The sequence below is a fragment of the Panicum virgatum genome, chromosome 3N (assembly GCF_016808335.1).
Source record: "Panicum virgatum strain AP13 chromosome 3N, P.virgatum_v5, whole genome shotgun sequence".
NCBI lineage: Eukaryota > Viridiplantae > Streptophyta > Magnoliopsida > Poales > Poaceae > Panicum > Panicum virgatum.
In genome coordinates this window covers 3409340-3436222 of record NC_053147.1, presented here as the reverse complement: position 1 = coordinate 3436222, position 26883 = coordinate 3409340, and the positions used below count along the sequence as shown (strand labels likewise).

The following is a 26883-nucleotide window of genomic DNA, read 5'->3' as shown; positions in this document are numbered from 1 at the left end:
AGGGTAAACTGTCCGTTCCCCAATGACAATCAAGATGGGTCTCGATCAACAACAAAGATGGAAGATCTTTTTAGATAAAGGACCAACCGGCCTCTATATCCACAAGCTGGATATATATAACAAAAGTTACAACAGTTCTTAGAATCTAATCCTCAAACGAGGGTTTCAAATATAAAAAAAATCTAGAATAAAAGAAGAAAACTAAAAGACTAAGCTTCAATCTTCTTCATCTCATTCATGTTTCATCATTGCAAAATCTTAACGTAACATCAAACTATCACATAAATCATCTTCTTAGAAGCTTGATGTTTGAAATGTTGATGCCGTTGAGGTGATAACGTCAGATTGAAGAATCTCCAAGGCGACGCTTCAAGAAGAAGACGACATCGTAGGCACCATCGCCGCCTCATCCGGCAAGCTAGGATTGGGCCTCACCCGGAGATTCACCTATAGTACAGAGATGGAAGATGAGATCACTGACACAGTACACTTCAGACTGCTGAATAAATAATTCAGAGTACGCTGATGACAATCAAGATGTATGTGATCCCGTCAACAACAAACATGGAGTCACTGACACAAGATTTCAGGAGATAAGACCAATCTTCGTGCACAAGATATTGGGACGAGGATGAGGGCTCGGTTTTCATAGAAAACTAAAGTTTTGGTTTGCAATTAAGAGAAATAAAAGGGAATTGTGGCTATAGAATCTCAGTGAAGGACAAAACCGTATTTTCATCTCCTGTTACAATTAGCAACTATTAAGAGCTTGTTCGGACAGCAGTGGTCCGTGGAGAGAAAAGAAAAAGAAATCGATGACTAGCATGGGACGGGAACATTTAGGACCACGAACGACTGAATAACTCTACAACAAGCACCTACACTTCTCTCCACTAGAAACTCCGGCACAAGTTAGCACGCAATTTCTGTAGCAAATCATGCAGCAAAAGGAGCTGAGAAGCAAACATGCATGCTTGTTTAAATCTGGACCGGTGGGTACAAAAACAAAAAGTCTGCTACCTTTTTGAATCGCCAGCTCAAATAACGAACTGTGCAAGAAGAAAATGAGGTGAATAAAAAGTGGTGTCATTTGTCATCTTCAGAACATGCTGTGTACTTGATTAACTGTTACTAGATCCCTTATTCTTGAGCAACCTTTCAATATGTTCCATCCACAAAAATGCTTTGGTTTCCTGATTTGAAGCAACTTATTATTACCATTGAGAAAATGCCTTGCATTTCAGTTGCTTGTTGCCTGGGATGGTTCAGTTGCTTGTTGGCTGGGATGGTTTCCTTTGGCCAAACCGGCGTTCTCTGCTCTGGAAGTCCTTCAACGCCAGGATGTACTCCTCCTCGTCAAAAGCAGGCCACATGGCGTTGGTGAAGTAGAGCTCGGTGTAGGCGGACTGCCAGAGCAAGAAGTTGCTGAGCCTCAGCTCGCCGCTTGTTCTGATGATCATGTCGGGGCAGGCGAGCTCTCCCAGAACGTTCGTGGAGAGGTGGCCGGCGAGCATCTCCTCGTCGATGTCCTCCGGGTTGAGCAGCTTGTCCTGCACCTTGGCGGCGAGCTCCCGGCACGCCTGCACGATGTCCCACCGCCCGCTGTAGCAGGTCGCTAGTATCATATGGAACCGCGAGTTGTTCCTTGTCATCTCCTCAGCTTCCCGAACAGCCTCCTGCAGAGAAGCTGGCCGGCTTGAGGGATTGCCGATGACATGCAGCCGAACTCCTTCCCTGCAGTATATGTTATATTGTGATCCAAATTCTGTACAAGAAAAAAGCCAACTTCCGACGGAGCGGAGCGGAGGCCCGTCGCCGGGAGGCTTGGGCCGGAGCGCAGCAGGGACGGAGCCCCCCCCCTCCCGCGGTACGGTACATATACCCTAGATTAGGGTTTGCTCCATAGTTCATTATTCCTCTTGTAAGCCGCCGCTAGGCGTTGTAAACACACACCCAATATAGTAAAGTTCTTGCTGGCTGGCGCCTGTGGTTTTTACCCTTCGCATTGAAGGGGTTTTCCATGTTAAAATCTCGTGTCTTCCTGCGGTTTGATCTTTCGTTCTACGTCGTTTGTTTTGCCGTCACTTCTAACAGTATACGCAACAAAGCTCAAATCAAATGTTGTGGTGTGTGCAGCATGCACAGCAGGATCTGTTTACCTCGTGTACTCTTCCATCTTATCACGGATTCCCTTCTCGATCAGCTCCATGCAGCAGTCGACCTCCTCCTGCAGATTCAAAGAAAGCAAGAATCGAACATTTAAGCGCAAGATCTGCATGCTAAGGCCAGCAGTTCATCAAGTAGCTAGCTAGTCAGCCAGAGCAAGCTAAGATCATCATGGGAGTGAGAGATCTAGTGGCCTGCTGCTTGCCTCGGGGCGCCTGAAGTTCTCTTGCGAGAAGGCGAACACCGTGATGACGCGGATGCCCCAGGCGGCTGAGAGCTCCAGTATCTTCTCCAGCGCCCGACCACCGGCCTCGTGGCCCTCCGCCGTCGTCAGGCCCTGCGCCTCCGCCCACCGCCTGTTCCCGTCCATCACAAACGCCACATGCTGCGGCATCAACTCCTTGCGCAGCCCGCGCTGGACAAGCTCCTGAGGAAACTCACTGTCATCAGCCATGTTGCCTGTTGATGGGGAAGGGTCCGGTGAGGTAGATGAATATATATCTCCTCCATCTGATCAATCTGTCAAAAAATATTCAGAGTAAACGTAACTGTCCGTCCCCCAATGTCAATCTAGATGGGACCTCAATCCACTACAAACATGGTCCTGTTGATGGGCTAGATCGATGCTTCCTCCAGCAGTTTTTTATTTATAAAAAATATTCAGAGTAAACTGTTGGTTCCCCTATGTATGGGGCAATCTAGATGGGACCTCGATCGACAACAAACAAGCGGGGCCAACGGTGGCGGAGGTGGCGCAGCCGAGGAGAGCCAGCTTCGCGCCACTCGACCCACGTCGTCGAGATCAGTGCCTGCGCGTTTTATTTTTCTCATGTACTAACCCCTTGTTTATAGTTAAGGATGGAAACGAATATGATACGAATGGTAACGGATTCGGATATCTAGGATATCTGTTTTCTTGTTTCCTTCCAGTTTCCACCTCCTAGGATGGAAACGGATCGAATACGTATAGAAATGGATTCGGATATCTCGAATATCCATTTTTCTGTTTTCTTACTATTTCCATCCCTATTTATAGTGACTTGTTTTTTCTATTTCTCTTGTATTGGCTCATTGCAGAGGCTAGAATTGTAATTTCATACTAGACTAAAGCCTCCTTCGTCTTGTCACCCTCGTTGTGCGCGGAAGAACTCAGAGTAGTCAACCAACTACAATTTCACACTCCCCAATACAAGAGGTTCATGTTCAGACGATGATGAGATGGCACAGATACAGTGACGGTAAATTACACATCCAAATTTTTCCTGCAGTTTGGGCATCTAGGTACACACGTTACACCGCCAGCGCCCCCTCCAGTTCCAAGCCAATCAAGCGTGCGCTTCACCACTTCCAGAAGACGTTGGAGCCGCACTTGTACTTCTCCTTCCCCTCGCACTCGATCTCGAGGTCGTCAGTGATGAAGGGAACTTTCTGCAGGAACACAGGTGCAGAGACACGGCAAGATCAGAAACCAAAAATTCAGGCCTTCCGGTTAAGACAGTGCCGTGTGACTGATGTGCTGAGAACCTTCTGCTTGGCGAGGTCCTGGCAGCCGGTGAAGTTGTAGGGGAACTGGCAGCTGCCGAACTCGACGGTGTAGGCGCGGGAGAAGTTGGCGCCGCTGGTAGCCAGCCTCTTCTTGTCGTTCAGCTCCTGATCACAGCAACAAATGTAACCTTGTCAGTGTTCACTTTCAGGCAAACGATCAGCAATTCTGATACGTACGATCCATACAAGGAAGAAATTTAAACTGACCTTGTTGGCCTTGCTCTTCTCGAGGTACTCGTCGATGATCCCGGCCTTGGCCGACCCGGTGGTGGCCGTGACGGCGAAGACGGCCGCCAGGCCGAGGAGCGCCGCGCGCCGGCCCTCGGCCGCCCGGTCCTTGGGCGCGACCTGGACCCGCTTCGCCGCCGGCGAGGAGGTGGCGGCCTGCGGCACCGCCGCGGCGGGCTTGAGCCCGACGACGCTGGTTGAGTTCACGCCGGCCATGGCCTTCTCCCTGACTTGGTGTGGCTGCGCGTGCTTCTTGGTTGATTGGCAGCAGGTGAGTGGGAGGGGTGGCGATGGTTTTGTTTTTGATCGTGTCGTGGGTGGCAGATGCTGTGGAGGGAAGCTGAGGCTCGCGGGGTTGTGGTGGGCGTGTGGATAGGGTGAGGCAGCTGCGACCCCATTGGCTGGGCTTGGCACAGGTGGCGGCCATTATCCAAATGGCGATGGGTCCCGTGTGACACGTGGCAGGTGTCCCTTGGGTCGGCAGATCTTGAGGGTGGTATTGCTTGCCTAGGTGGCATGGAGGCATGCCTATGACTTTCGTTCAGAGATTCTCCACCCCCTTTCAGATTGCAGTGTCAGATTTTGCTAATATCTGAAACCATAGCTTCATAGCGTTTCAAATGCAGCGCCTGAAGTAAATTATTGTCATACGATGGTCATTGTCATTCGTTCCGATCCATTTTGCTATTCTGAAGGGCCAGAGCAGATAATTACTTATTACTCATCAGATAGATTGCAAAAAAAAAGACAAAAGAAAACATCAGAACGTTCCAAACGCATTGATATGAGGCAGTAGCTAGATACAGCTCAGTGAAAACGGCTGGGGATGGCCATGTGAGGTGGTGAAGAAACAAGGTAAGTTGTTGGACTAAAATTTAGTTGAAAAAAAAAGAAAAGTCCCTCAAACTAAAGCCAGATAACAGAGGTCATCCAACTATTAAAATTGGGCAAATTTAGCCTCTTAGATGGTTGTGAAGGTGATTTTCCATTTTATGATAATTAAAAATATTCAAATTTAAACTAAAAAATTATAAGTAATTCATTTTAAGTCAAAAAATACAAAATTGAGTATCAAAAGTTTTCTAAAAATGTAACCTAACTATTGGCACGATACTTATTAGTTATTCAGATCTAATTTTTTATATTCATAATATTTGGTTGCTTGTAGTTATGCATATTCTTTTTGAGCAACTAAGATTCAAATAAAGCAACAATAGATAGGTTATATTTTTAGAAAATTTCGGCACTAGTTTCATATTTTTCTAACTTAAAATGAATTAGTTTTGATTTTTAGATCTAATTAGAATTTTTTTAATTTTAGAAAGAAAAAAAACCACCTTCGAAGCCAGTCCAAGATTCAAATTTGCTTGTTTCAACAGTTGGATGGTCTCGGTCATCTGATTTTATAGTTAAAGGTTGAAAATCGGATTTTTATGATAGTTCAAGAGTGTAAATTAGATTTTTCTAAAAAAACCTGGCGTGACTATGAATAATATCATCAATTACGTTGTGAACCAATACTAGCTACAGCAGACTGTAATTGTTTGCTCCAGTTAGCGAAATTGGCCACCTCCGACCATTCAGCTGCCAACTTTACACACTTTTCTAGTGCTTCAGTTCAGGGATCTGGGGACTATTCTACTCATCAAGAATATCCTCCTATTAGGGTAAAAGTGCCAGCACAATATCTCTTATTGTTGTGGAAAATTTATACTCAGACACAGCATCATTTTTAACCATGTCAACTGTCATTCATGCATAGGAGTATACTCCTGGAAGAGAGAAGAGGGAAAGGAGTGCAAGGACATGCCACTGACATGTGGGGCCAGCTCAGGAGCGTATGGTGCGCCAACACCCAATTGCCTAGCTAACATCCTAAATTTCTAATATACATCGCTTTATAACCAATGGTTAATTGTACCACTGACGTGTTTCTTCAGATGCCGACTCCCAGGAAGTCGATGAACGGCACATCCTTCTTCTTGGCAGCGGCGCCGCCACCATCTTCGTCATCGTCGTCGGTGCCGCCATGTTCGTCTCTGACCATGCCATCATGACGATGGTCGTCGTCCTCCGGTGCAGCCGCCGCTTCCCTTGGAGAAGAGAAGGCGACGTTAGTGGGAGCGTGGCACTTCCTGACACTGAACGTTCCTGAGCTGCTGACGAGGCTGGTGGACGGCCCGGAACCGGGCGTGGCGAAACACAGGTTGCCGGTGGTGGTCTTCGCCGACGCAGGCGGGCCGCCGAAATGGAAGCACTGGAACGGCGGGCGACGTGACGGAGGCGAGCATCCAGCAGTTCCAGGGGCGGCGAGGAGGGCACCGCCGGCGGAGCGTTGGTGGCTCCGGCGGCGGCGCGCCATGACGACGTGCCAGTGGTTCTTGACGGCGTTGTCGGTGCGGCCGGGGAAGAGGCGGGAGATGAGCGCCCACCGGTTGCCGTGGGCGCGGTGCGCCTGCAGGAGCCGCTCCTCCTCCGCCGCCGTGAAGGGCCGCCGGTTGATCCGCGGGTCCAGCTGGTTGAACCACCGGAGCCGGCAACTCTTCCCTGACAAATCGATCAGTTGCCATGGTGCACATGTATCAGATGGTTCCATCAATTGGCATCATGTTCATGTACCGTTTGAAATCAAGAGTCGGATGCCCAAGCAAGAAAACCAGCTACTAATAACCTTGTGATAGTTCATATGTATGCATGGGTCATAAGCATGCATAATCTAAAAAAACACACACATGGTACGAAGTATATTAAGCACGCATGCATGCAGGCCTTGTTGCGTTATTTTTTTTTTCAATTTATGATATGCTTTTTAAATTTGCAGCTCCAAGATGAGCTATGTGGCATGAGCGAAAGAAATGAATAAATTACCATAGGCAAAGATTGATGGATGAATCATGAACCTAAAATGATTCAACTTTCAAGCTTATGCGACCTTATTATGTCTCACTCTTTAACAAACCAACTAGATTATTCTGCTTATATACAGATACAGGTGATGCTCAACAACCCTCTTCTCTCACCACTCCATCTAAAAAAACCATGCTAGGTTTATCTAAAAGCACAAATAAAGAGAAATCAACATCATCTAGTTCGTTACAAAAGGAAATTTAAATCAATCAATCAACTTTTGAAACCGAATATTATCTAGCACCTCTCACGGCAACAAGCAAGCACAAGAACAACTGAATAAGGCATATGGTGCGCAAACTTTTGTTTCATCATGTATTGCATGTGTTTCAGAAAACGGAGAAACAAGAAGCGCAGAAATTGAGGTACAAAACCCAACCTGATCTCCCCTCCAGCTTCTCGGCAATGGAGTTCCAGTTCTGCGGGCCGTGCTCCTCAACGAGCTGCCGAAGCTTCTCGTCCTCACCGGGCCGCCAGTGACCCCTCGGACACGGCGGCTGTGACCTGGAGTTCGCCCTTCCCGACGTGGTCGTCGACGACGACGGCGCCATATCTCTCCGGTGGAGGAATGGCCTTGGAATAACGGAGCTTCTGGATATATAGAAGTATTTATTTTCCCCACGTACACGTTTGGTGCCTTGATTATTAGCTGAAGCAAGGACAAGCTAAGCAAAACAGCTGATGAGTAACTAATGAAAAAGAGAGCCTGAATGTGGTTAGGAGCATGGCAATGTATATGTAAGCATGTTCATTTAAGGTTTTGGTGGATGTCACACTTGTTTAGCTTTGCACGACAAGAGAGCAGCTTAACAAGGCTCTTGCAGTTCACATCTTTCTCTATTAGCTTTGCAGATACATATCAAATCTCATCTGTGTATCTCACCGACTTGCGTGTGTTGGGCGATTGGCCAATGAAATATCATCTCACATCTCGTCAAACCACCATATATGTTTTGTTTTGTGTTGTTTTTTCATATATTGAGCTTAGCATTGTTCATGCACAACTTCCTTAACAATATTCTTTCACCATCACCGAGATATTTCTCCAACACATGCAGGACAGTAAGGCTAACTGATGGTCTTCCATGTTATCTTTATGTTCTTGTTCATTTCAATTTTCAGCAATTACGAACCTCGGGGCTGATCAATTATACTTTTTCCAGATGAGTGATCTTTATGCAGGACTAGCATGCTTGCTAAATACATACACATCGGAAAAGAATGAATAATTTTGTAGTTGTTATCTAACCTGTTCTTTTCATTTGTTTCAGCTCTGTAAATGCTCACCATAATAATAACAAAAACCACCATATTAAATCCAATACATATTATGTTGGATTATGTACAGCTCTGCAGTGCCAGCATTACAAAGATGCATCTATACAATAGTAGCAATCTAACTAATTGGGATGAGCTGAGCATGCAAACAGAGAGATATTTGAGGAAGGTTGGTGGCACCTTGAAGTCCTAAACTACAAGTTTATTTTCAACAAATGAAATTTAAACAAAAAAATAAAAAGGAGAAAATGTTTTATAAAGCAACAGAAAAGAGGGAAATAAATTAATTTAAATGCAAGTTTACAGTAGAAATGTGATGAAATGGCAACTGTATCAATAAGTAAAATTTGGACAAACTTAAATTTACTTGAGGACTCGCATGTACGCAATTGGCATTAAAATTGTGTTATATTTAAGATTTTTCGATCAGGTAATGCTATCCAGAAAGAAACACATGTTTAAGATTTTTTTTCAGGTAATGCTATCCAGAAAGAAACACATGTATATGGGTCTTTAAAAGAAACACCAGAGTTTTTTGTCATTTCAAGTACTTACGCCGATAACAAAGTTTAGGTCACTTTCTCCCAGTTAAGGTCATGATAACCATTGAAACATGAAAACACCATTGCAACTGCTGGTAATATAAAAGCCATTTATGGTTACCAAATCCAAGCTTACGAGTCTCACATTTTGAGGATCGGTGCATGTCTTGGCTTTCTAATAGTATAGCTTTAACTTGTGATAGTGAAGAAGTGTTTTTTGAAGTATTATTTATTGCTAAAGGTGGTGTGTAGTTGAACTAATGGGAGAGGGCCACTAAATGAAGTGTTTCGCAAGCAATTTGGTGTCTGGTAAAACAATCAAAAGACAACTAAGAGGTTGACAAATCAGTATTGTGCAAGTCCTCACAATGTAACATTTGTCAGAAGGCAAAAACAGAATATCAGCTAGCACCATATCTAATGAGATAATTCTACCTGTTAATCAACTGAATAACAAAAAACACGTTCATTTGCAAGCTCACAATAGACCATCAGCCTTATTTATGTCTAGCAAGCCAAAAAAATGGAAATATTACAAACTGGAATTATAGCGTACGTCTGTATGTTGATTCAGGAGGTACATGCATGTGCATAGCTAGGATAAGTTACCTTTAATTTGTTAGATGCCATTTTATTTCCTTCTTCTCTAGCTGATGGGACTTCTTTTTCATTCTCTACAAAACAAGTTGAGGTTACTTTCTGGGCTTAGAAGGTTAATGCTGCCACATATTATATTTTTTGAATAGTGGACTGACTCAAAAGGAGGAGAAAGTAACGAGAAGCCCAAGTTAGAACCATTCTTGTTCATCAAACTTCGAAGGCAACGTGAATTGAGATGGAGCGAGTGTCTGAATTGTACTCTGTAATCTAAAAAAACGCAAATTGAGATGGACAAGCAAACCAGTTGGGGGATTGCCCTTGCATTTGCATGCATCATTCATGGCCAGCATGTAATAAACTAACCTTTTTTTTAGATAAACTAACCTAATGATGTAATTTTTCTGCCTTAAGTGCATGAGGTTGGTTTGCTGAAGCCTTAAATTGGATTGTCAAATCGGTTATGATCAATCATCTGACTAGACATGGTCGACTTAGTTTGTGGCACGCTAAGGATCAAACGTAAATCAGTTGTGCAGCAAGCAAAATATATCATCCATTGGATCATCTCAAGCTCCCTAAATTAGAATGACCAGCTCATACTAATCCTCAAGATGGCTGCTATATATAAGAACAAATATTCATCTATGAAAGATATACAAAATATTTTACAAGTTGGTGATGGCAACCTATGAGTCAAGCAAATCCTTTAATTTGCCATGCAAGGACATACGAGCGAATCCTCTATCCTCATGATTTACTTTCCTTTCAGCTATTCAATCATGTTCACCTTTACATTCATCGCTCCTACCACCAATTTTGTACTTCTTTGAAACAAGCCAACATGAGCTTCAACCTGCAAGTGCACCATCAACTAATTTAAAAATATGCCAGAGAGCACTCATGCAACAAGCAAACCATATATTGGTTACCGAAGGTAAGAGAGCCATCAGCCATGTACATGACTCCACAACTGCACCCGTTTTTCTAATACAACAAACCCACTTCAAGCTTGAGTGAAAGCAACAAGCAACCGTAAGTCCATAACCTTGGTTTCGTAAATTAATACTTCAGTTCCTTTTTTTTTCGAAAGGCGTTGCACTTCAGTTCCCAGCTTCTGTGCCATGTCCATGTGCGGTACTAACTATCAAGAACAATATCGGAGTAACAGCCGGAGTTACGCAACAGCTGCCCATATTTGGGATTCAGGCACAGCCGCTTCAGTTGTCATTGACGATATTGCCATCCAGCAGTTATTGTCTAGTATAACAGTTGATGTGATCCTGTTCTTGACCTAGCAACTTGAATAAAATTTTGTTCGTCCAGCAAACTCGCATGAAGTTGCACAATTTGTAAATAATGTCACAAGTTTTTCGTACCCAAACTAACTTACAACACAAATATACTACTGCCCTCTAGTTAGAAGAGGAGCCCTTTTGGGATACATGTACTTTTTTAACATTTACAGTAGCAACATGAAAATGAATTATCTGGAAAGGTGCTGTCATAACGCCTTAGTTTTGTGGGGTCATACAAATATATTATAGCAGAACGATCATTCCTCTGGAAGCAGAACTTGATCGATATCACATCAATCTGATTGTTACAGCTCAGTTTGCTACATCCCTCTGTATATTCAATTGAAAAAGGGATGCGGATCAATATAATGGCATGCTCAATAGCTTGCCATCAGTAGATCCGGTTACATCACTATGTGCATGCTACCCAGAAATCTACAGCTTTTAATCCTAACCTGGCAAAACAAGGGCAGCAGGAAGTTTCAAAATTGAAACTACTAATCTATGATAGATAAGTTTCCACGTCAGCAGGTCAGCATGCACCATGACACCCTTCTTCAATCCCTAAAGTCATGTCCATGAGTACAGCAATTTAAAGATGCCTGTCAACAAAACAACTCAGAACGGTGCATTGTTCTGCTTCCAAGAAAAAACATGTGGGAAAGGAGGGCAGAAAGATGCTTACAATTAATGTTTGACACTGCAGAAGCACAAAGCAACTTCTGCTTGGGCTTGTAAATCTCCCAAAGCTCGAACAATACTTTCTCGAGTTTCTATTGTGTTTTCTTCATGGTGAAGCATTTTACGCAGTCTGCATAAAGTAGCACAGTTACTATGGATCCGTTTGGCGTTCATATGCTTTAGAAGCACTTAATTTAAAAGCATCATTTTTTGAGCTATAATATTAAAACTATATTGGAATAAGTAAGATTCATCCAACTAAACTAGATTCAACAATTTAGTGCAACACAAAGCAACAAACACAAACTGGCCCTGAAGGCAGCATAGTGATTTCATAACTCATTGAGGCATTGAGCAATTGCTATAGAACAGAACTACAGACAAACTAACACCAGAGCTACTATAGGTAACTTAAGAAGTAATGGCTTCATTAGCTTGTGAGCATCTTTACTTGAATTTTAATAGATTAAGTTAAACTAGAAAGGGAAAAGGGCATAAGCATTACCGATTTGACATGAGTAACATTACCTTTGTACTAGAGGTGTATCACCATGGCCAGTGCATATAATAAGCATAGCATTATCAGGTAGGGCAACATATAATTCCCTTATCTTTTTATCCAATTGACACAAAACTTCCTTTAATTCAGGACAAATTTGACGTTTTGCTTTTTTTGAAGCAGTTTTCCCCTCGCATGTTTTTAATGCAATGGCCTCTGCGACACATGATTTCAACTTTTCCGGATCCTGAGCTCTTCTGCGGTAGTAGGAGATCAATCCCGAGAATTGAGTCCAAATGAAGCTGACTTTGTCATTCTTCACCTGCAGTAGGATTGCAACTTATGAGAACCTGTAAGCATTTGGGGAAGAATATTTACACCCGGAAATGCATTGCACCAACCTCCTTCATTGATCTGGAGAGTGCATCATCATCCGAAAAAACAGCAATTGAATTGCAAGAAGTATCTGAATATCGCTCAAGAACAGACACATCATCGATAAGAGAGCATTTTTTCCCACTCTCATGCAGTATGGATGTCAACTTCCGCCTTGACAATGATGGTTGGGAGCCAAAATCAGGACCTGGTTAACTAGTTATTAGAAGGTAACAACAAATGAGAGCAATAGCTGAAATGCATTCTTCTTAGCTCTTACCATTTTTTATTTTCAATATAGCAAGTTCTAGAGCAGCCCTTGCATCTTCCACACTATCATGCCCAGATCCAGTGTTCTGGATCTCCCGGCCGAGAAATTTTTTTGTCAAGACACGCAAAGCAATCTTACAGCGAGCACCTCGATTATACCTGTACAAAACAGCTGTGTCTATGATTAAACGATGGGATATCCGTAATGCTGTAAGGTCATTTTCCAAAGAATGCCCAACAAGAATGGTTTCTTTATAGACAAGTCCAACAAATTCTTCCTGGGAACACAAACAAAATAGTGTTAGGTACAGGCAAAGTTTCATGACATCCTAATATATATACATATGAAAAGGTCATTAAAAAGCCTAAGAACTAACCTGAATCTCCTGTAGGGTTGTGGACACATCAGCCAACATCTCAGCAGTGATTCCACTAAATCTGTTCAATTAAAAAGCAATTACATCATGTAATGGACATATAAATATCCATTCAGAGTTTAGTACGTATATCAGTCGGAATATCTCACAGGAACAGCATAGAAGCATATATTAGAACCATGAAGTTGACATAATAAATAACTAGTTTATTGATACTCATAATACAATGGACAAGAATCAAGTCTTCAAATGCCATGTATTTTCACACCAAGTTATAAAATAAATGTGTCAAGAAAAAGTTAGCATAAAAACATAATATAGTGCCTACAGGTGGTAGCCATAAAGGGGAGGTAAGAGCATCATAAAATACCTTGTATTGTAATCGATGATTGGATTGGCAGGCTTAACTAGTCTATCTAGCACCACCTGAAAAGATTGGAACAAAGCCAGAACTTAAAGAGCAACAAAGCGTGATGAACAGAATGGGTGATGCGAGAGCATATAAAAAGAAAAAAAAATCATACTATTGACCTGGGTGCGAGGAAGGACAGGTGGTCACAATTAAGCAGTAAGGAAACAATTCTTCAATATGCCAAAACTAAGGTAAGCAAAGCAAAGCTCATACCGTTCCTTTAATATCAACTAATGTCACTCTTGTAAGTTCAAATCCAGCTCCAGTCACGCACTGAATAGGTTGCAAACTATCACTATTAGATTCAAAGAATCATAACAATGTGTATAAACAAATAAATGATGGCACAAGGCATAATTGTAATGATAATATATGTACAAATAAATAAATGATGGCACACAGCATAATTGTAACGATAATAGTAACACTAAACTGTACTCCATCCATCCAACTATCCAAGGCCTATTTTTGCTTGACTCAAAGACCAAGGGAAGCACTTCCATCATTAGTTTTTTTGGGAAAAAACAACCAGTGTTTATTGCGGATTTGATTACTCTCTGCATGTGCTTTCATTCCCGGGGCATGCGTGCAATGAATTACTGCCACACCGATTCCCGAAGCGTCACTCCTAAGGAAAAACCAAAATAGGCCTTGCATATCTGGATTTTTCAGATTTCCTAATGGGCCTTGGATAGTTGGATGGAGGGAGTATTTTTTTTAAAAAAAAACAAGAAAAAGATCTCAAAACGTACATCAGCGATCAGTTATGGAAAGTAGGAGTCACATTACCATTTCACAGTCAAGTGCAAGAATTTTATGTGGAGAAGAACCTGAAGGAGCTGAAACAGTAGGGACAAAACCTAAAACGGCAATGATAAACAGATGTCATTTGAATAATAAGGCATTAAAGGGCGCAATGAGGAACAAAAAAAAACTAGAAGGTAACCTGACAAATTTAAAGAGTAGCCATTGTCTTCTAAGTCTTTCTCCAAAAGTGTGTAATATGTAACAGGAAATGGTATGTCCCCAAGATCATCCAGACTTGATAATTTTCCTGAAATCAAAAAGAAAATATTAACCGGTTGCACAAAATATAAATTCTCAATCTAGGATCAAAAGTGACAATTTTCCATTGAGAAAGTTATATATAATTTAATGTCAATAAACATACTTATACACCAAATAAATAGAATAAACCAGTACAGAAAACAAAGAGGCATCTTCCGCTTAGAGAAGCAGATGACAAGTGGTCAGCAAGACAAATATGACTGATTGGCTATATTGATTTAGGGGAGGAATACTGTCATGAAATCCTAGTTAAAGATACCATGATGATAGTTACTTTGTGATGAAATATGACTGAAAAGTACAATTAACATTTAAATAATGTCTCTAATATCAAATTAAAATGAAAACCTTGTGACCAGTTAACGACAATACAAAAGGATTGAAATTGTCAAATCAGTAAGAGACTCCTCAATAAGAATGGCAGCCATAGTAATTAAGCTCAAATCTTCCAGTGGCTATCGCAATAATAACAGATAAACTAAGGGTTATCTACCATTTTCTCTTCTTTATAAAAATGTGCAGCTCTTTAACACATTTGAGGAAAAAATAATAATAATAACACAGCAACTCTAGGCCAACGAAGCATAACACAGTTCAATATTCTGAACCACAATGACGATAGAATGCTAAGTGAAGTCAAGACCTCTTACCTTCTCCGTGCAGTCTAGATGGCTGAGTTGATGTTTTTACATCACGCTTTCTCTTTACTCTGCAGGTTAGGAGTGCATCAATGGTATGCCTCTCATCCGGTATACAGCTGCTAGACCAGCATTACATTAGCAACAAATAGTACAATGCATCCATATAGAAGAAATTACGGATTTATACTAACTGTAGACAACAACACAAAATGCACAGACCTCGAAGCTAGAACAGGTTTTGGATTGCCACATAATTCTTTCAGAGAAGAAAGAAGTCGTGTCTGTGACATATATAAAGCTGCATCTAGGCCAGGAACATATAGTAGGATGACTTTCGGTATAAGAGGCTTGTTCTGAAAACCAATAGAAACATTAGTAGTGCTCAAGGGAGCTAATACTTGCAGAAGGTAACAAATACTTACAACTAATAGACAAAGAAATTCAGTGCAGTAAAAAGCAGGTTGTTCACGGAAGAGCAGTGAATACATATATCAGCCAGAAAAAAAAAACAGTTAATATGTATTGAGAGTGTGTGATGAAGATAACATCAAGAAAAGAGCAAGCTCTATAATTGAAAACTTGGGTAACATGTAAAAACCCTTAAAAAAGTAAGAAATGTTTGAAACAGCAAAACCAGAAGGACAAGTACCTTAACAAACACCCAAGAAGGAAGCATGCCTTCACCAATAACCCAAGTGACCAAACCCTGAACATCCTGCATTACAATGAAATGCCTCTTTAAGAAAACAAGAAAAGTTTTCACAAGTCAAATTTCACTGAGTTTTTGTTATGAATAAACCTGCAGATTTAACGTAGAGTTTAAAGCAGCCTCCTTAAAAACAACATCAGGCTTGGCCTGGACAGGATAAAGAAGAAGAAACATATGAATTGGAAGCACAAAAGTTCAGTGAAGATAAAAAAGCATAGTTGAAATGTCTATTAGTAGAGTAAGCAAGGCAGCAAGACGAGAATTATTTATTCACCAACAACTAGTCAACTAACAGCCAACTTTCCGACTAAATAAAGGTTGGATGGTACATTAATAAATAGCGAGCATGACATCACCAAGTAATCAATTGCTATGCCATGGAGATAGCTTCACTACAGAATCAAGTGAGCCCCATCCAACTTAGAAAGACCATAATTTGATGAGCAGGCTCTGAATACAGCGTACACGTGGCATTGCTACAAGTGCTGCATCGTCTACTATTTGAACAAGACGAATCCTACTCGGCTACGTAGCAAGCAACCAGCCAGGGTTCATATCTTCAAATTGCTACTGTACAATTCCTACAAGCTATGAAGGTTTCCATTACAGGCTGTGTTCTTGAAAAATGTTCAGACGGCGCCAGCTGATACATGGAACAATTCAGTAACCCCTCATAGTCTTCTAACCTAAAAGCATTACTTCACATCCATACATCCATTTGCACAAATGGTCTTGAAACAACAGTGCAAACTTCAATGGTACGGTTGAAGCCTCATAAAACAGTAGTGAATTTTTTTTTAAAGAAAATACACATCACTATAAATCCAATGTAAATTCAACGAACATTGAGGTCAACTACAATCTCATGAATCATAATACAGTGGCATACCCCCAGTTTCAATATCAGCAGAACTTTTACTGAAAGAATCCCAAATAATCAAAATAACACACTGTAGCCGAAATTCCCTGCTGCGCCCAATTTTTCCATATAGCGCGGATTAAAAATATATTCTTTTCCACTAACAGAGCAACAGGGAATGAAAAGCTGTGATATTTCCCAACAATGAACCATTCAGCTGTACTTGACCACGAATCCCCTTCAATCACACCGAAACCCTAATATCCCGAAGTGGAGGGGGAAGAAATAAAGCACGTACGCCACGGCCGTAGACGTCGAAGTACGCGGAGGCGCTGCCGCCGCTCCCGGAGGGGGTCGACATGGTATCCGCCGCCGCCGACGAGGTGGAGATTCTAGGGCTTTGCCGCTCTGGAAACTTGCAGGGAAGCCCTCCTAAGAGTCTCGCTCTCACCCAACGACACCGTGTAGCCTTCTTCGAATTCGCATTTTTCTGGGCTACTGTTGGGCTTGGGCTGCGACCTTGGGGGCCTTTCTGTAAATTGAGCATTTCATCAGGAGGGAGGGGCACCCCGTTAGATTGTCGGGCCGAAGAGTCCCCTATTGGGCCTCATTGGATTGGAAGAAGAGAGGGGCTGAAAGCTTCTTGGGCGACAGGGACGAACGGGGGACGACGAGAAGGGGTAGCGCTTCTAGCTCGTCGTCGCAGAGGAGCCGGACCACCGGATGTGGCGGGGAAGCGGAAGCTGGGCACCAGAGGACGCCGCCTCCGGAGAAACCCGGCAGCACTCGAGAGGTAGGAGACAGTGGCCGGCGGCGAGGGGACTTTGGCAGAGGAAGAAAGAACTGGGCAAGGAGCTGGCAAGAAGGGGCGGCGGCCGCGTGCAGCGGTAGTGTCCGGTGTGGTGTTAGTATGTCCAAGCGGACAGGATGAGCCGGCAAAACAGCAGCCCGTTTGATCTGTGTCCTATCTCTCTGTTTTTCCCCCATCATTTTTGGACGAGATTGACACTTAGAAAAGATGGACCTTATAATTCTAACCAGAGCCAAGAGGCAGTATCATCATGTACTAGGTCTAGGTTTAATACGATATTTTGCCTAGATCTTTTACCATGTTACTCGTACTAGAGGTGGCCCAAGCCAGACAGCAGACCAGAGAAGGTGGTGCCACAAAAAAGGGAACAACAATACGCAGGAGCTGAAAAACACCTCATCCACATGCAGACCCGGAGGCCCTGCCCACCTCACAATGCCACCCCAGCCGTGCTCCCAAATATCCACCCGACCCAATGGCACACGACTCGGGCAGACAAATCCTATCCTCCTCCACCTAGTCACCACAGTCGTCTCTCCCTGCGCCGCGTGAGCTGCCAACGATGGCCCTTGAGACGTGCTTCAGAGCGTGGGCGCTGCACGCCGCCCCTGCCGGCGGCAAGGACAGGCTCGCCGTCGGCGGCGGCGGCAGCAGCAGCAGCAGCAGCAGCTTCGCGCCGTCCAAGCGGGCCGCCGCCGCCGCCGCGCCGCTGTCCGTCGGCCGCGTCGCCACGCGGCGGCCCCGGCACGTCTGCCAGTCCAAGAACGCCGTCGACGAAGGTACGTGTTCCGGCCGATCGATGCCGCGCCCTTGGCTTTTACTACTAGCTAGCTAGATTGCACGGAGCACGCAGCAGCCTTGACCCTCCGTACGTCTCCGTGTGGTTGGCTAGTGCTGGTGGCGGATGAGAAGAACTGGGACGGGATGGTGATGGCGTGCGAGACGCCGGTGCTGGTGGAGTTCTGGGCGCCGTGGTGCGGGCCCTGCCGGATGATCGCGCCGGTGATCGACGAGCTGGCCAAGGACTACGCCGGCAAGATCAAGTGCTGCAAGGTGAACACGGACGACTGCCCCAACGTCGCCTCCACCTACGGCATCCGCAGCATCCCCACCGTGCTCATCTTCAAGGCCGGCGAGAAGAAGGAGAGCGTCATCGGCGCCGTGCCCAAGACCACGCTCACCACCATCATCGACAAGTACATCGGCAGCTCGTGATCGAGCCAACTGGGGTTGATGGGTGATGTTGTTGTTGGGGATGAACTAAATACATACGTGTCCGTGCTCGCGCATACACACCATGCATCTCTTGTTGCGTAAGGATGATGCGATAACTCAGGCAGCCGTCTGCTCCTGCTCCCTTATACTATGTCGAATCCAACTCCATTAATTAGTTTCCAGTGCATGATTTCACAGTGAATATTATAAATTAAGTCATGTGTGTATATTATTATTATTATTATTGTTATTACCATCACCGCTATTATGAAATCCCACTCGCAAATGCTTTCATCAGAGCCGCTGCGGCGGCAATCCTGCCTTTCTGCAACTGTATAAACATGCATAGCTTTTACCAGCAATTAGGGCGCGTTTAGTTCACAAAAAATTTCACCTCCTCTTTAAACACATATATGAAGCACTAAATGTAATTAAATAACAAAACTAATTACACAGTTTGGATATACATGACGAGACGAATCTTTTAAGCCTAATTAGTGCATGATTAGCCATAAGTGCTACAGTAACCCACATGTGCTAATGACGCGGTCAAATGCCTCAAAAGATTCGTCTCGTGGTTTCCAAGTGAGTTCTGAAATTAGTTTTTTAATTAGTGTCCGAAAAATCCTCCCGACATCCGGTCAAAGTGCTGATTTGACATCCAAAAATTTTTGGATGGGGAACTAAACACGCCCTTAATAAAGAATCATGACTGATTTCAGCAACTGTTCAACACATGCATATCTTTTGACTAGCAAATGATGAATTGCGACACTATCCTGGAGGTGGACCTGGACCTATGCCTGCTGCATGTCCTGAACCTACCACGAAAGATTCATACGCAAGCATGTTGTCAGACATGGAAGCACTTCAGAACACAACACCGCTCCCTGCAAGCGTGCATTCTGATTCTATGGTGTTCAACAGAAGAAAAAAAAAAACTGCCCCCACGGCGGCCACGGCGGCATTGTTTGAGAGGTAGAATGATCTTCTCACAGCAGGCCAAAAAAACCACAGCAGGCCAAGAAAACCTCCGAACCCCTGTCCCACCCGTACACGGGGGCCGTCGCCTTGTGAATTAGGCCGGGCTCCACAGTGCTTTGGACATGAGGCAGACGATGGGTTTTTTTTTAACCGGAAGCGAAAATTCACCCCTTCCGAAGATCGAACCCACGACCTCCGGAGTGCCACCAGACTGCCGGAACCAATTGGCCCGACATCCTTTGGCCTATGGTGTTCAACAGAGGGAACAATGCCATTCTCGTAACAGCAACACGCCAACCTGCTGGTCTAAAACAGTCAGCTGAGCGCTGAAAACTCACGGTTCAAATACCGTCAGAAAATTTTTCCGATGCTTTCCACTAGTAAATAACTGATTATACATAGTACAGCACAGCTACAATGAGATTCCTGGCCATCAAAGGCGGTACACATGCTTTCACAACTTCCGGGGAGCCATGGTACACGAGAGTACAGACTGGAAGTGAAAACTCGTGTCATCCAACCCGAAAAAACAGGGGAAAGACGCTGTCATCTTTCACCCAGTATGGAATCCGCCAAACACTCACCGCAACAAGGGCGAGTGAAGGCAGGCTCTCATTTTTAAGGTGGGGTCGCCTAAGCAGACACGAAATTCCACAGGCGAAATACAAAGGAACACAGCCATACAGACAGTTGTCATAACCATGTACCAATCACCGCTAATGTTTCCTTTTGCTGTAACATGTAGCATGCACCATCAGTAAAGCGCCCACCGCTTCCAAGGGAGGGCGGGTCACGGCAATGTAACTTTTCTGTTGTCAGTGACGAACCCAGTGAGGATAACTGTATCATATCAGATGCGAGCCTTTTTAACTCCAGCTCACTCTATTGGGACGACTTCCAGTCATATTGAAGGTTATTGAAGCTATTTGCAGCTCTGAGGCCCCCAAGTAGTTGGCTCCCTATATCACGCTGTTGCTGCTGGTGGCTCAGCTGCGTCAGGTCATGTGCACTGTGGTTCATCCCAGTTCTTCCATTCATCGCCATCGCATTATTCCCCATTGCTGTTCTCATGGATTGACCGATGCCTCCCATAGCCCCAAATCCCATTCCATTCATCCCAGGGTTATTTGTCATGGGGTTACCAACAAAGGAGTTAACCCCGTTAAGACCAGGAGTAATTGTGTTCGCTCTCTTCATGTCACCTCCCACCGGTCCAACGCCATTCATTTGAGATTGCATCATCATCTCTTGCAATATCCTCTGGACTGAGCTCTGTGACTCATTTGGTTCAGGTTCCTGAGGTTGACTTGTAGGTGTTTGCATAGGAGGCAGGTTTGATGACATGGTCGGAGAGTTCATCTGGCTTGAATGCTGAGGAGCAGGCATCATGTGTCCATTTGATGCTGAGGGTGCTGGTGAAGGAAAAGATGCTTGTGGAGTTGATTGCATAGAATTTGCCGAGTTCGCCTTAGCAACTGAAGCATTGTTTCCACCATTATACAGACCATTGCCACTGCTTGTTGGATGATCTTGTCTGCAATTTATTGAGCCTTGGAGGAGACCAACAACAGAAGAAGAAGATGGTGCAGAAGTAGATGGTGCACAATTGAGTGAATTGTTTGATGTTGCATCACCATTGCCAGAGGCAGAAACCTGCATTCCAGTTGCAGGAGCAGAGTTTTGACCACTCTGGTTTGAATTTTGAGGAACAGGTTGCTGCTCCTCAGGTTGCTGCGGTGGTTGAAGGGGGCTAATTGCTGGAGCCCCCCTTCTAGGGAATTTACGCAAGCTATCTGGAAAGAAAGAATGAACATGTTGATTTGTTAAAAATCAGAAGAAACAAGCACTAGCAACATTTCTTAAGGCTGCCATGTTAGAAATGTCCAAAAAGTTCCCATACTAATGCATGCCAACTTGTACCCATCAACTAAGTTTGAATAACATAATGGACAGTAGTATATTTCATTTCTTTTTCCTCTGGACAAATGCCATGAGAAAAGATACGGAGATGTGGTTAGGTACAGAGTCATACGAAACAATAATGTGATGACCTAGAAACTGTCCACATCGTTTGACTATCCTGCATCTATGTTGCAACATCACACATGCCAATACCCACAGGCTAGTATCACAAATGTATGGGCTGTAAAACATAGAAACTGAACTGTTTTTTAATGTAATTGGATCAAAACAGCAGAAGCTACATGTGATTAGGGCCTCAGAATCTATGGTAAAACAGATATATCCTCATGAAATATATGGCAAATGGCTAGAGGTTGCAGATTATGGGTGTGAGAAACTAAGGATGTGGGGCATTGATATAAATGACATTCTTTCTTCATATTGAAGAAAATTCTGTTCCAAAACAAGAATATATTAAGCCATAAGGGTGGGAGGAGATAAAAGAAAGTAATGACGCACCTATTGGACCAGACCCAGTCTGCCTGCTGTAATCAATTAAGTCTTTCATACAATTAACGACCTCCGCAATCTGAGTATCATCATTTACACACAAAAAAAAGATTGGTCAGGGAGATAGTGTCACTTAAAGAGGAAGATGTCATAAAAAGAAGTTGAAAATTGGTAGCTAAATCTAAATGGTCATGTAGGGTCATGTGGAGTTGTGGACACAGATTGCAAGACAGTAGGGCATATTTATTAACTGAAACAAATGAAACAAATACAGACTCATGAAATAGTCAGTACCTGGAGGCAGCGGACATATCTTTTTGTGTAGCCTAAATCATTCACCAACGGCACTTCCAGTGCCTTAGCCAACTGGCGAGCACACGCAACAAACCTAGTACAACATTTTAGTGTGTTAGAACAATTAATATGAACAAATAAATGGTTGACTAGAAGTTGCGGAATTAAAGCAATAGGGCAGAAGTTGTGGAATTAAAGCAATGATGCACACATACCAAGTCAAGCAGAAATCATAATTTGGGAAATAAAAGCGGTTCTCTTAACTCAGGGAGTAAGATGACATCAAAAATTGGTGTTTTGTTGCCATACTAGATTATAGGAGCAATTACTGTTTGTTAATATTTAGCCAGGCTGTAGAACCTATATGAACATCATGTGGCTAGCAGGCCAGTGACTTGCATGGCAAGAAATCATTGCACGTTATATTGTTCATGTAGGCTGTAGTGCTGTACCATCCTGGGGTCCAGAACAGCTAGAGCCCCAACACCGATGCATGATACACCATTACTTGTGGTACTCATTAATACTCTTGGTCCATTACAAACAATCAACTTGGCACCAAGAAAGAAAGGACACAACAGTCCAGGCTACACACCAGTGACAATTCACAGTGACGCCATATAACTAAAGGCTGATGCATACAAGAGCCACCACTTGAAGCATAAAATGTTGGCTACATAGATAGAAACTACATAAGCTAGGTAGGTGTCGAAATACCATAAAAAATTATGGGAGAGTTCAATTTCTTGTACAATCCTAATGTTAAAGGTAGTTCAAAATTTCAAATGCAACAGGCTTATTTTCTCATTATAGTATAATGGTGCCCCTGTTTCCGCTAAATTTTAGAACTTTCTGACTCGATGTTTCTAGTATATTAGTGTTAACTATCTGCTCATGCAAATGACATGCATGCTATAAAAGGCAACGCTCGGTATACATAAGATCATGGGCATGCAAATTTTAGTTACCCCCCTCTCTGAAGTTCTCCATTTTGTGCACATGGCAATGGAATTAGAAATACTAGATGCACTGGTAGTTTATTCAAATGAATGTTTGTGACATGTAAATCATAACTCAAATAGGACTCCAGTTTATTATTAAGAAAATATAGCAAACAGAAAAGAACTGGTTCTACTACAAGAATTCAACATATTTCAAAGATCAACAGACAATGCTCCACAATTTTGGATAGGTAAGATCAGCATAGCATTTTTTGGGAGATGGGACTACTAACCTCCGAACAAAGCTTAACTAGAATTAAATTTGTTGAGAACTGAATTTGAAGTTCCAAAGCACAAGCACAGCAAAGAAAGAGTGTCCTTACGAGTTACAATTGTTCTGCATGTCCTGATTTGAGAGTGATGCTGAATTTTGAACGGACGACTGGTACTTTTGCACAACAGCACCAAGTTGACTGACCTACACAAAAGGATCATGTGGATAAAATTAAGTCATCTATGGTCAAAATTCACAATGCAGCTGAAAAATGCAAGATCCATTATGTTGCGGAAAACGATACCTGTGGTATGATTGATCTTCTAGGAATAAGTTCCTCATGACGCCTGGCACAAAACTCCCATGATGCAATCTGATGTGAGCACAATGCACGCAGCATTTTAGCCAATGGGATTAAATCTATTGATATTTTAACGAACTCCCACCCTACGTAAATATACATCTTAGGCCTTTTTTTTATTCACAAATGTAGGTCATTGAGTCATTTTATGTTTGGCGATGGCTTTGCTATTAGGCCTTCCCTTAAAACCCTTCCGCCTTCCATATACAAAAGGCTAAGTTACAGACTTTCGAATTATGGCTGTGTTACTACAATGCATTTTAAAAGTAAATGCAGGCACACAATGGCAGCACAAAAGAATGCATATAGTATGAAATTTTAGCAACTGCGTTAAATTAAAAGCATCTCTCTTAAATAAGATGTGAAGGCAAAAAAATTTATGAGGGAACACTATTACGAAAAATAACTCATATCCCAACTAAAGAATATTACCTTGAGGTCTTGGTTGAAAACAATTCTTAAATGCCCCTCACGAACTACACGTAATTGCTCAAACACACTCTCCTGGATTGCCTTGGTATAATCCAAAACAATCTGTCCACATGAATTCTGGGACTCCCGCGGCATGTCAACATACAGAAGCTCCTCAAGTGTACCACTGGCATATTTGATTTGACACAGCCGTGGCAAGACCTCAACCGTAGTTTCTATAACATGTAGGACATTGTCAAACAGTAGTGATGTATAATCGCACAGAAATAGAAAATGTTTAGGAGGCCAGATTAAAATCACAAATATACCCACCAAAGCCTCGTCCTGGCTTCCTATTGCATATCTCACAATGCCAAACATCCTACAACATAAAAGGCATTACACAGCTTAAAATAAGAATCCAGCAGGCAAAACTGTACTATTTTGTGCAACCCATGATTTTGCACATTTTGAACAGTAGGCTATACGCTTCCTATACCAAGCATAACAAATACTCATGATATGATAACAGATACCAGCATATATTATTGTCAGAGAGGAATCCAAAACCTGTGGGAAAACTCCAGTTGTTTGGCGACCATTTCCATAGAGAGAAACACACCACCTCTTCTTGGCACTTGGGGCGAAGTACTCATTGACAAAGTTTCTCCAGTACTCAATGTTATTGTCCTGTAACATGCTTTGCATCATAAGTATCCATCTAGGTTGCAATAACATCACCGTCTGTTTGGAAAAAACATTGAGGGTTTACCTGTGGCCTGTTTTGCTGGTGATACATGTAGTGTGTCAATCTCTTTGCACAGGTTCCTGGCTCATATGCTGGTGTTTTACCCGTTCTCATATTTAGACTTTGTTGACGAAGCAGCTGCTGATGTTGTTGTTGCTGCTGCTGCTGCTGTTGCTGCTGCTGCAATTGGCTTCTCTGCAAAGGCAAGTTCTTGAGAATCTGCTGCTGTTGCTGTTGCTGCTGCTGCTGCTGCAGATGCAGGAACCGCTGCTGCTGCTGTAAGAGGCTCAACTGAGCAGCTGCAACCTGAGGGTTCTGCTTAGACAGCTGCAACATATGTTGCTGCTGCTGCTGTTGCTGCAGGAACACCGATGGGTCCGAGCTTTGGTGCTCCATCTTGACAGCACCCAAGCCCCTCATCGCTTGCAGCTGCGGCTCAAGCTTCACGCCACCACTGGAACTGCACAGCATCTGCGCGGGACCATTCTGATCAGGCTGCCCCATCTGCTGCTGCTCTAACTTGACCCCGCCCAAGACACCTCCATTCTCCATCTTCACCGGAGGCTGTGGCTGCTGCTGTGTTTGCGGCAACATTTGCTGCTGGTTGTAGGGCATCGTCATTTGCGGTTGCTGCTGGTGCTGTTGCTGATTCTGTGAATCCTGTGCTGCGTCCATCTGGTGCTGGTGCTGCTGTATGTTATCGCCGCCAAGCTGGTTACCCATACTGCCCTGGGAGGAGGACGGGAACGCCATGGAATCCGGCCCTCCAGCTCCAACCAAACCACCAACACCATCAAGCCCTCCTCGGTGCTGCTGCTGCTGCAGGCCACCCATCGGAAGGCCGCCAGGCATTGCCCCAGTCCCCCCATTCCCATAGGACTGCTGCCGGCGGAGCAGCGACGCGACATTGGATGCGCCAGCCAGCAACCCGCTCCCGGCGGCGCCGTACTGCGTGCGCGGCGAGACGAGTGACGCGAAGGGCGACTGGGACGGGAGCACCCCGCCGCCGCCGCCCATCCCCATGCCCGGCTGGCCGCCGCCGCCGCCGCCCCCGCCGGCGCCGGCGCCGAGGAGGCTGGAGCTCGTCCGCAGCAGCGAGGCGCCCACCTGCTGTCCCGGGCCCATCGGGTTGGGCTGCCCCGACGGCACCATCCTCCGAGAATCCAGGCCGGGGAGACCGTACCTCTCACTCGGCGCACCGGGAGCGCTCGAGATCCGCCCCGCGGCGAAGCATCCGCCGGCGCGGCAAATCTACCGCGGATTGCAGCCGCCGGCGCACCAGTGGGGGAGAAAAAAATCGGGCGAGGGTGAGGCGGCAGCAGCAGCACGCTTCGTCCTCAAACCCACCGGGAACCGAGCGAGCAAGCGAGTAGCGGCGCGGAATGCAACTCCCGGCACCAGATGGAAACTGAGGAGGCGGAGATTAGTCGCCTGCCAGCAGGCACGAGCTCCGAGCTTGCAGTGCCGCCTCCCTCCCGGAACAAGGCAAACAGCACCGGAATTCCGCCCCGGCGCCTGGTCGATCCGAGCGTGGCCGCGGCAGAAGCCACCGATCCGTGGCCTCAATCCTCCGCGGCAGCGCGGAACCCAGGCTCGCGTCCCGAACTCGGGCGCCGAGATGGCGCTGCCGAGACGAGCTAGGGGTCCCGCACTCCTGCGAGGCGACTCCGACGACGAGAGAGGGGTGTGGGGAGCTGGATGGGGAAGCGAACGCGAGCTGCGAAAGGAAGGGAAGGGTAGGGTGGAGAGAGAGAGAGAGAGAGAGAGAGATGAGAGAAGGCAGTAGAAAATCCTGCGACTCGGGTGCGTGTGTGCGCGTGTCCTCGGGGCCCCGTCCTTGCGGACGTCAAAAATCTCCACAAACCGCATTGGATTCCGCCAGGGTCCGCGACCCCCCGCCGCCACCCCGTCACCTCGCGCTCGCTGCCGCGCGGGCCCTGCAAGCGCGGGGCCCGCGCGCAGTGACTGTGCGGAGCTAAT

General features: G+C 44.6%; 6 protein-coding genes and 1 long non-coding RNA gene across 14 annotated transcripts; 2 read left to right on the top strand and 5 right to left on the bottom strand.

The window, feature by feature from the left end:
• Window positions 1–949: 949 nt before the first annotated feature.
• On the bottom strand, window positions 950–2620 carry LOC120667050 (dehydrodolichyl diphosphate synthase 3-like). The gene is made up of 4 exons (XM_039947061.1): window positions 2372–2620; window positions 2160–2227; window positions 2066–2087; window positions 950–1883 (listed from the first exon to the last, which is right to left on the bottom strand). Exons 1-4 carry the CDS (start codon window positions 2618–2620, stop codon window positions 1266–1268), a joined length of 957 nt encoding a protein of 318 aa, XP_039802995.1. The 3' UTR covers window positions 950–1265.
• A 701-nt stretch (window positions 2621–3321) lies between these two features.
• LOC120663775 (photosystem I reaction center subunit N, chloroplastic-like) lies at window positions 3322–4317 on the bottom strand. Its single transcript, XM_039942681.1, has 3 exons — window positions 3919–4317; window positions 3691–3816; window positions 3322–3594 (listed from the first exon to the last, which is right to left on the bottom strand). The coding sequence occupies exons 1-3, from the start codon at window positions 4153–4155 to the stop codon at window positions 3505–3507; spliced, it is 453 nt and encodes a 150-aa protein (XP_039798615.1). The 5' UTR covers window positions 4156–4317; the 3' UTR covers window positions 3322–3504.
• A 1137-nt stretch (window positions 4318–5454) lies between these two features.
• Window positions 5455–6021, top strand: LOC120667343. The gene is made up of 3 exons (XR_005672157.1): window positions 5455–5606; window positions 5702–5782; window positions 5880–6021. It is a non-coding gene; the product is annotated as an uncharacterized LOC120667343 (long non-coding RNA).
• On the bottom strand, window positions 5640–7609 carry LOC120667342 (transcription factor MYB52-like). The gene is made up of 2 exons (XM_039947440.1): window positions 7226–7609; window positions 5640–6486 (listed from the first exon to the last, which is right to left on the bottom strand). The coding sequence occupies exons 1-2, from the start codon at window positions 7395–7397 to the stop codon at window positions 5876–5878; spliced, it is 783 nt and encodes a 260-aa protein (XP_039803374.1). The 5' UTR covers window positions 7398–7609; the 3' UTR covers window positions 5640–5875.
• A 3140-nt stretch (window positions 7610–10749) lies between these two features.
• On the bottom strand, window positions 10750–17445 carry LOC120663773 (small RNA degrading nuclease 5-like). Of its 7 annotated transcripts, XM_039942678.1 has the most exons (16): window positions 17115–17423; window positions 16751–16984; window positions 15684–15740; window positions 15534–15599; window positions 15104–15237; window positions 14894–15000; window positions 14122–14229; window positions 13965–14035; window positions 13389–13448; window positions 13134–13189; window positions 12764–12824; window positions 12397–12664; window positions 12143–12324; window positions 11771–12063; window positions 11247–11372; window positions 10750–11125 (listed from the first exon to the last, which is right to left on the bottom strand). In XM_039942678.1, exons 2-15 carry the CDS (start codon window positions 16811–16813, stop codon window positions 11249–11251), a joined length of 1650 nt encoding a protein of 549 aa, XP_039798612.1. In that variant the 5' UTR covers window positions 16814–16984; window positions 17115–17423; the 3' UTR covers window positions 10750–11125; window positions 11247–11248. The 7 variants fall into 7 exon arrangements, with proteins under 7 accessions (XP_039798612.1, XP_039798607.1, XP_039798608.1 ...); XM_039942673.1 differs by having other exon boundaries at window positions 10750–11163; window positions 16751–17445; XM_039942674.1 differs by having other exon boundaries at window positions 16751–17445.
• Window positions 17446–17695: 250 nt separating this feature from the next.
• On the top strand, window positions 17696–18719 carry LOC120663774 (thioredoxin M-type, chloroplastic-like). The gene is made up of 2 exons (XM_039942680.1): window positions 17696–18042; window positions 18156–18719. The coding sequence occupies exons 1-2, from the start codon at window positions 17826–17828 to the stop codon at window positions 18476–18478; spliced, it is 540 nt and encodes a 179-aa protein (XP_039798614.1). The 5' UTR covers window positions 17696–17825; the 3' UTR covers window positions 18479–18719.
• Window positions 18720–19808: 1089 nt separating this feature from the next.
• LOC120663772 (transcriptional corepressor SEUSS-like) lies at window positions 19809–26667 on the bottom strand. Of its 2 annotated transcripts, XM_039942671.1 has the most exons (10): window positions 25484–26667; window positions 24928–25453; window positions 24726–24845; window positions 24489–24537; window positions 24177–24391; window positions 23688–23756; window positions 23493–23587; window positions 22169–22262; window positions 21884–21953; window positions 19809–21255 (listed from the first exon to the last, which is right to left on the bottom strand). In XM_039942671.1, exons 1-10 carry the CDS (start codon window positions 26053–26055, stop codon window positions 20345–20347), a joined length of 2721 nt encoding a protein of 906 aa, XP_039798605.1. In that variant the 5' UTR covers window positions 26056–26667; the 3' UTR covers window positions 19809–20344. The 2 variants fall into 2 exon arrangements, with proteins under 2 accessions (XP_039798605.1, XP_039798604.1); XM_039942670.1 differs by having other exon boundaries at window positions 19822–21255; window positions 24928–26667.
• Window positions 26668–26883: the final 216 nt, after the last annotated feature.